The 9,042-nt window shown below is 35.4% G+C and overlaps 1 protein-coding gene and 1 non-coding gene across 2 annotated transcripts; both read left to right on the top strand.

The window, feature by feature from the left end:
• Positions 1 to 1,509: 1,509 nt before the first annotated feature.
• LOC122305200 lies at positions 1,510 to 5,196 on the top strand. Its single transcript, XM_043117561.1, has 4 exons — positions 1,510 to 1,816; positions 3,488 to 3,531; positions 3,810 to 4,107; positions 4,559 to 5,196. Exons 1-4 carry the CDS (start codon positions 1,747 to 1,749, stop codon positions 4,867 to 4,869), a joined length of 723 nt encoding a protein of 240 aa, XP_042973495.1. The 5' UTR covers positions 1,510 to 1,746; the 3' UTR covers positions 4,870 to 5,196.
• Positions 5,197 to 7,974: 2,778 nt separating this feature from the next.
• TRNAR-UCG lies at positions 7,975 to 8,048 on the top strand. Its single transcript has one exon. It is a non-coding gene; the product is annotated as a tRNA-Arg (tRNA).
• The last annotated feature ends 994 nt before the right edge of the window (positions 8,049 to 9,042 follow it).

Raw genomic sequence — 9,042 nt, 5'->3', positions numbered from 1 at the left:
TTGTATTTGTGCTAAAGCTTTTACTTTGGGCTCGTTGGATTTGTCATACTAATCTTTCTAAGAAAATTTTGATCACGATGTGGAAGGTTTCTCAAACTGTTTGAGTGTGGATGATAATGTCAAGAATATAGGCATCCCTTTAGTTTCTAACTGTAATTGTTGTGCAAGGGGTCATATGGAGGATCTAAACAATGTGTTTTATACTGGTGATTTTGTTAGACAAATTTGGCGTTTGGCTACGACTCATTTAGGTGTTCATATGAGTGTTTTCCAAACGTGGCAGGAGCAAATTAATTTATGGTTCCATTGTGCTGGTAAGTCTTCCTAATTATGGATTATTTTTAGTCTTCTCCCATCTATTGTCTCTTGGAAACTTTGGGACAGGCGTTGCAAAGCCCGATTTGAGGATAAGGTGGATTCATCTCAGTCGGTTTGGCATGTTATTAAGTTGTGGATACGCATAATTATTTCTTTATTGATGAAAGTTTCTAAGATCGCCCCCCATGATGTTATTGTTTTGCATAGATTGGAAATTCCGGTGTTGGATTTTAATCCCAGGCATGTTTGTGTGGTTAGGTGGACTTGGCCTCCACAGGACTGGATGAAGCTTAACACTGATGGGAATAGTCTAGGGAATCCTAGACCGGCTGGTGCTAGAGTGGTGATTCGTGACAATTGTGGTAAGTTGCATATAGCTTACTTTGTATTTTTGGGTCAGGCGTTAAATAATTTTGCAGAGAGGAGGAATTTGTTCGAAACAATTTGGAGGTTCTACCAAACCGAGAGTTTAAATATAGATTGGTCTTTTGATAGTAAAAATCTCACCAACCATCTCAAATGCCTTCTTTGTATTGACAAGATTAGTCTTCATTATTTACATCTCTTGTAGTAATCTTTTAGTAATTTGTTTTTTTGCTTTATTTGTGCTAATCTTATTTGCTTGAATGATCCTTTTTGCAGGTGTTTACTGTTTTATTTATTTTTTATTTAGTATCCTTATCTTGGCCCTGTATTATTTTGATATATGGGTTTTGATTTTTTATTTGTTTCTCTGGTTCTAACCATGATTTTATTCGTCAAAAGTTAAAGGTATCAATAAATTTGGGTGGTGTGTTCTTAACAAAATAAGAGTAGTATTACATGTAATTATAGAATATGTAAATATTATATAATTATTTAAAAAAAAAATAAAATTTAAGGTTAAAAAATTAATTTTTTTATATAAATTTTATATAATTTTTTTTTTAAATTACGTGATATTTACACAATTATAATTATAAATAATATTTCTAAAAAGTTAAATATTTCCGCACTCAGGTCAGTAATTATCATTTTAAAAAAAATTCCGCTTTTCGTCGCTTGAATGATAAGAAAATAAAAACTTAACGAGTGGGGGTTTGTATTTGACACGTGCTCCCTATCTTCGACCGAGGATGACGTGGGGGGGTGGGAGTTAGCCAACACTCTCTCAGTCGCACGTTTTTCTTTCTTTCTGCCATAAATTGCCCCCCCCCCCCCCTCTCTCTCTCTCTCTCTTAGAGACAGCTCTGAATTCCGTGACCGTACGTACGTACGCACCAGGACCTTCTTACCCTAGGCACTGCTCCAACACCGCCAAGCCACAGACAGAGAGAGAGAGAGAGATTCCACAAAGTTGAAACCGTGGCTGTTGCTGGTCTATCTCGGCCGCTTCCTCTCTTTCACTGCCTTTTCTGTTAGTTATACAATTTTGTTGTTGTTGTTGTTATGGGGAAGAAAAAGAGAATTCCAAATCAGAGCGACACCCAACCTCCCATTTCGCGTTCTCCTTCTCCGGGTAGGTTTCTTTCCTTTCTCTTTCTTTCTTTTTTTTTTTTGACAGCACTTGGATGGCTGCGTTTGGCTCCTGAGAAATTAATGCCGAAAAAGTCGTTGAATTTCTTGAAAGTCTTACAACTTTTCTAAGGTGCAAATTTAGTTGAGGTTTTTTTTTTTTTTTCTCTTTCTTCTTCTTTCGGGTTTTTTTTTTTTTTCACTTGTTTCCGAGAAAGAAAAAGAGGAGGAAATATGTTGGTTCGATTCCGACGGGGGTTTTAGGGGTTTTTTTTAGGGCTTCACGATCTATGTGCTTATTTGTCTCATCGTTGATCAATGGGGTTTTTTGTTTTTCTTTGGCTTTCTTGATTTTTTCAGCGCAATGGTAATACCGACTAGAAGCTTTTAATTGAAGCAATTAGTATATTGATGGAAAACTATGTTTTATGATTCATTTTATAACTGGTGCTATGGAAATCGGTCCACTATTTTGCGTAGGGATTTGGAGAATAAAGAAAGGTCAATTTATTTTGACAATACTGCTCGGACAATTTTTTTTTTTTTTTTTTGGAGAAAATAAGTCGAATTACTTTGAGCTGTTCAGACGCACTCATAATATGTTTTTAATTTTCAAAAGTTAGAAAGAAGGAAACTTTGATGGTGTTTTCTGAGCAAATAAGCTCCATTTATATTGCAGCCAAACCACCTTATCTGCTGTTTTGTACTTTTAAAGGCATAGCTATTTAGCACTGGCTTATTAATCTTCTTTGGCTATAGTTGGAACTACACAGGCTCCAGCATAATCTCGCATTGTCCCGTGGCCATTCTCATGTTACGTATAACTATAGTACTCTTTAGGTTAGCTTTTTAGCATTTTTGCACGCTACTTTTCCTGGCCCTTCCTCGAGGATTTGAAATAAAAATTCTCCTATATTTGGTTTTCTTTCCAACCATTTGACATGATAATCAACAATTAAGGTACGCAAAAACTCTAGGTGAAATGTTGCTATTTGGTTGGTTGATGCTCCTTCCACTTGCCAATGTTGCTACTTCTGTTATTAGATAATTGATGGAGTTTTTACCTTGTATTTTGATTTTGGATGTGCTTGTATAGGGAGTCCTTGTTCATTACTCCAATTGCTGGCCCTGCATATTTCCACTCTCATGTTGTGACTTCGGTGATTGGCTTTTGTTTTTGATATGGAGCTACTAGGCTTATTTTGGGGCCCCAATTGCAAATGTCCTAACGTCATCTTTCCCTGTTGGTCACAATTAATTTTCTGTGCACCAATTTTTTTTTTTTGGGTGGTCAAAGTTTTTAGTTTTTGTTCCTGGTATTCATAGTTAGGTGTTACTCATGAATTCAACCTCTGTACTTGGGCTATGCCTATCATCTTTAATGATTTATCCCGATTACCTTTTAAAATTTTTTTTGTTCCTGCTGTGTATTCTATGCCACATGAAGAATGGACTTAATCTGAAATTTCAATTTGGTGAAGAAGTCACTGTCTTGATCTTGGGGTTGGTGGCCTATTGAGCTTGGAAGAGGAAAAACATTATATACAATGGACAAAAGAATCTGATATTAGCTGGCAGTTTGCCTGTTCTTTTCTCAACTGTTAATCACATATTATCTTAGATCTAAGAAAATGGAGCGCAAATGATCAATGCTTTCCTGTACGTAATATTGCAGATACCATGCCTTGCTCCTCAGGGACGGAATTAATGTCAGAAGAGGTTAATTCTCTCTCTCTCTCTCTCTCTCTCTCTCTCTCTCTCTCTCCCTCTGTGTTTCTTTTTTAAATGTAATTACTATTTCCAGGTTTTAACCTTTTTAGGCTGTTTACTTCTTCTCTTATTAATACTGGAGAGTGATTCCTATGAGAGACAGTTTTGGCTTTGATGACAATTAGGATACAGAGATTCTACTTCTACACTATTACTTATCAGCATTTTCTATTTCCCCCCACCCATTCATGCATAGTTTTCTCATTATATTCTTATCTGTTTTGCAGAAACCTTTGCTTTCTGTTGACGCTAGTGAGCTAAATACTCTCTCACCTGTCTGGGATATAAAGGATAGTTCTACAAAGCTACTAAATGCCCATCCTGCTACTGCACATCATCATCAGAATCTTGGCCGTTCTATATTTTTGAAGCATTCTCGTTATCACTATGGCCATCAGTACTTTCGGCGCAATTCAGCTAATCATACAAATGCATCTTCTCGAGGCAAAGGTGCTTTTTCACGCGATGAGAGACTTTCCTTCAAGTTGGCCACTCAATGTAACCAGCAGACTGGATATCATTCAGGTTCATTTTTGTTTTAGTTCTTAATTCTGTTCGATTTTACCATGTTTCTATTTCTTTTGACGGAAGTCACATCAAGGAAAAAACATTTGTTCCACTTGATGAGGTGTCCAGCTTTATATGATACTGGTGCTTAAAATATTATCACTGCCAAAATAATGCTCTATGTGATGAATGGTATACATTTAGCCAGCTAATCTTCTAGAAAACAAAAGTTATATTCCTTTGTGATGGGATTACTACAGTTTCCATCTTTTACAGTTTCAGAAACTAATAAAAAGAACAAAAACGAAAGTCAGATTATCCTGTGCTTGAAACATGAAAAAAAGTTCTCTGAAAAGATCTTGTTTGGACTTACATTTTCCATTACTATCGATAATCTGCTGCATTACATTTACAACCTAATTATTCTCACATTTTCTCAAAGTGACTTCATTTTCCAATATTATTCCAGAAATTAGGGGGAAGGAAATTTGCAGGCCAGAAAGACTTCGGTCCAGCTCCTTGGTAATAGATGCAGCATCATCGGATGCAGTGAAGATGGTTTGTGGGCTTTGTAAGACACCATTGAGACGAAAACCTTATTTTCTTGGAGGTACACTGTCTTCTGGCGAACTAGCTGTGGTGGCAGTTTTAGTTTGTGGTCATGTTTATCATGCAGAATGCTTGGAGGAGAAAATATGCCGTGAAGATAGACGCGACCCGCCCTGCCCATTATGTCTGGGATTGCCGTCCAAAGAAGACAACTCTGGAGGACAGGAATAACTGTAGAATATATTCTACTTTACACCAATGAAACTGATTATCTGGAGCCAGGCGATACAGACTTGGATCTGCAGATGGAAATATAACCAGTTGGGGTTTAAATTTGGCCATACATTCTATTGCAACTATAATAGTTTACAAAGTGTTGAAGTCCTATATATTTTCAGTAACTAGGACTTATTGCAAGTTCATCAATAGGAAGATCATAGGGATGAGATTATGTTGTTGAAGAGACATATGCTAGATCACCTGTTTGCCTTTGTTTTTTGTTTTTTTTGTTTTTTTGTAGGAGGCACCGCAAATAATGTGATTTGAAATTGTTTCTGACGTCTTCTCCCCCCTACTAGTAGTACTTTGCATTCTATGTGAAAAGGACGCTGAAATTGATCGTGTATTGGGTAGCAGTAGATGTGCAACACTGCAACCTCAAAACTTTAGTACCGCGAAACGAATGTGGCGGCCCATAACACAGTTCTTGTCTTGGTTTTAACTTTAACTTTAAGCAAGGCAGAAATATCTAAATTAGATTTGCCTGTTTTCCTGATTTGCCGCCCATATCAGCTGGCCTTGTTGCTACAATCATTTTTAACTTTTTTATTTTAATGTGAAAGACAACAATAATATTCAAGGAATGAGAACTAAAAAAGAAGGGAACGAGGCTCCAAAGAATAATCTCAAAACAACACTCAAAATATAAACAAAATATTCAGTCCCGTCGCGAAGATGATTGTTGAAACAATCCATTGACAAGATTTTCAGAGACCCCGACAATGGATTTAGCTGGACTGGATTAAGCAGCTTCCGGATTATCAGTGGCAATTCAGGGAGAGTCAACAACAGCAGCACCAATGCTGGAATTGGCAGAAGTTGGTGCTACAGCTTTACACAATGCAACAGGCAGAGTGACCGTGTTATTCCATTGGCCCTCCAAATAATGATTAATAACTCACTGCAAATAGAACTTGCAAAATTCCTGTGATCACCAGCCAATCATCAATCAATATGCAACATACAAAGTACAGAAACTTATCAATCACTGTGCAACATACAAAGTACAGAAACTCATCATCCCCATCTTATTAAAAAGCAGCAAGACTTATTATTGAACCATTTTTGTTTGTTCTTTCACTTTTTCCAGTAACATCCTACTTTCAGGAGCTGGTTGATCTAGTCTTTTTACAATAAGCTTGTTGATCTAGTCTTTTTACAAGAATAACTAGATCATCCTGTTCCTGAAAGTAGGACGCAACTGAAAAACGTGGAAGAATAGAGAGAGAGAAAAAGTTATTCCTCCTACGAATGGTTGAGGCTTCACAATCCATACCAGCTCTCCCCGTGATAAAAACATCAGCGGTACTGAACTCCCAAGAAAATCATGCACCTTATCATTGAATAAAGTTATTAGCGTCGTCTGTTTCCAACTTTCCTGGGAGAAAATACTTTATTATATCCAAATTCCACATTTCAGCAAATTTCAATTTGAGATCATCAAACAGGGTTTCGATATTGATATCTACTGCATCATGTGCCGCCCCTACAGTATATGACATTGTTCCATCCTGATCATTTTAATTAATAAAAGCTTTCCCCGGCCCTTGCCATTGTAAATAACTTCAGGCTCAAACAGGGAAACTACAAATTATAATCTTTATCTCCAATCATCAGTTTTCCATCCTTTTATCTATTGTCACTGTCTACATTCTCTGCTTAGTGATGGTAATGATGGCCACATATACGAAGGCCAATCATGCCCATATTTGGTGTGCAAGACGGTTCCATTGAAGAATAAAAAATCTCTTCATTTTGTCTAACAAAGCAATGAAACCCAAAAGGTGCAGTGAAATGGGAGGAGATGACTACACTCTCCACAATAAATATAATGCTCTTTTCAAATGAATTTTAATTCAAGATGAAATTCAATGAATAATGGAAAAATCCTATTACCATGGTGAATAACATATTGAGAATACATCCATTTCTCCACTTAAAATAATAGTGATATACTCAACATTTAGGCTGTGTTTGGGTGTTGAGGTATCATCAACACTTCTCATTACCTTATTATTACTTTTCACCTACTTTTTACTACTATTCACAACTCTCATCAACACTTCACAACTCTCCTTAGAGTCAAATTAAGTGAAAGCAAACACCAATGAATGATCATGTCCTGCTGTAAATCACCACCAACAATAGGAGAGCTTATAATGGGCCTTATTAAAGAAAGCGTTTGTGACAGATTGCCTTAGTTGTTTTGCTTCCTTTATTCCTTCCTTTAGATCAAACACTAATCAACCAAAACCCATTGTTACAAAAGCCAAGCCAAGCTTAAAAACTGTCTCTAAAAGAGGAAGGCATATTTCAGTAATGATGGGTCATATGTGGAGAGGCCAAAAGTAAATCTTCCTTGTGGACATACTGTTCTCCTTCAAACAGCCTCCCAGTTCGATCGAACATAATCTACATTTTCCGACACGGACCAAACTAAACTATCTTACATCATTGACTCCATGTTCTTCGACATATTTACGTGCGTTAATCTCAAGAAAAGATCAACATAAATCCATAAAAGATCAGAACTTGATCCATTAACAGTACTTCACACATGGGATTGCAACGTCAATGATTAATGCAGTACTGCATTTCAACCAAGCAAGTGGGCTTACATAGTGCAAAGGTATCTACCTATTCATGACCCTATAAAAAAAGTGCCATGTTATTGTCGAAGAGCATCTAATTATTGTTGTTATTATTTTATTTGAGAATATGCGCACAAAGATGATGAGAAACCATATTAATTATTAATCAAGACCATGACAAAACACGTCAAGAAATAGAAGCAGTGAATCAGATTGCAAATCCCCAGACAAATATATGTTAAAACGATGCCAGAAAAGCTATTGGTTTAGACCGGATATCTTTCTCAGGTGGCCAGCATGCAACGAAGGAAGTCAACCAATCCAAATGCCACCATCATCTAACCCATGAATCTTTGGTCCAACTCGAGTAACTACAAAATGGAAGAATTCATACTGTGCGTTTAGCTGCATGTAATTTGTTGAGTTTCAGAAGCTAATCTTATTTATTTGGTGTACCATATAAAGAGACCGCATAGCGCAGTGGATTAGCGCGTTTGACTTCGGATCAAAAGGTCGTGGGTTCGACTCCCACTGTGGTCGTACATCATGTCTAGTTTTCCTTATTTTGGGTGTTTGCCATTATATAAGGTTCTTCTCCCTTTTGTCTCTTTTCCTACACGACTGGTCCGACGGATATGAAACAGCAGATCCCCGCTTTCGACGCAATTGGATTTGATGTTCAGAGACGCTGACTCTCATCCTCACGAATTGTAACATGGAAATGTAGTGTAATTTATTTAAAAATAAATAAATATAAAATTTAATAATAAATTTTATTTTATTTTTAAAATAATTATACGATTTTATAACTATACATATCTCAAAAACTTCATTCCAATTCATATAAGAATGGAACCTTAATTGGTGAGGTCATTATTAATTTACATCAAACTTAATTAGATTCATTCTTAACTAAATATGCTTTGATCAAGACAAAAGATACCCTCTTACATCCACTCATTACCTTAAATAGCAATAAGAAAACAAGAAAATAATATTCTTTATTTGCCATGGCAACGATAAAGATTAATAAAAAGGATTAAATATTGGTTTTACACAGAAATATTAATCAAAAAAGTTTTAGTACATTAAATTGTAAAATATATTTTATTATAAAATAAATCTAAATTACTTCAACATATAAATTTATTTTTATCAAATTATATAGATTTTACTGATCAAATAAAAGCTTACACATTTATTTTATTTTCAGTAGACAAGCTTTATTTTTTCCTCCTTGACTGATTTGTCAACATCAACAAAAAGGAAAGAGGAATGATTTATTTTCATTTGATTTATAATTGTCTTAACTCATCACATCTTATTATTATAATTTTTTTTTTAAATTTTCGTATAAAATATAGGGGGAGTTTGGTCCGGTCCAGTCCACCATCTCAACTTTTTTTTTTAATCTAAAAACATTTTATTTAATATTTATGTAATTATATTGTGATATATTTAATACATATACATATAGTGTACTATTATATATATATATATTAATAATACGCTAATACTATTAGTCTATTAGTAT

This window comes from Carya illinoinensis, chromosome 3, assembly GCF_018687715.1.
Source record: "Carya illinoinensis cultivar Pawnee chromosome 3, C.illinoinensisPawnee_v1, whole genome shotgun sequence".
In the NCBI taxonomy this organism is placed as follows: domain Eukaryota; kingdom Viridiplantae; phylum Streptophyta; class Magnoliopsida; order Fagales; family Juglandaceae; genus Carya; species Carya illinoinensis.
The sequence above is the reverse complement of the archived record's forward strand: the minus strand, read 5'-3'. Positions and strand labels throughout refer to the sequence as shown.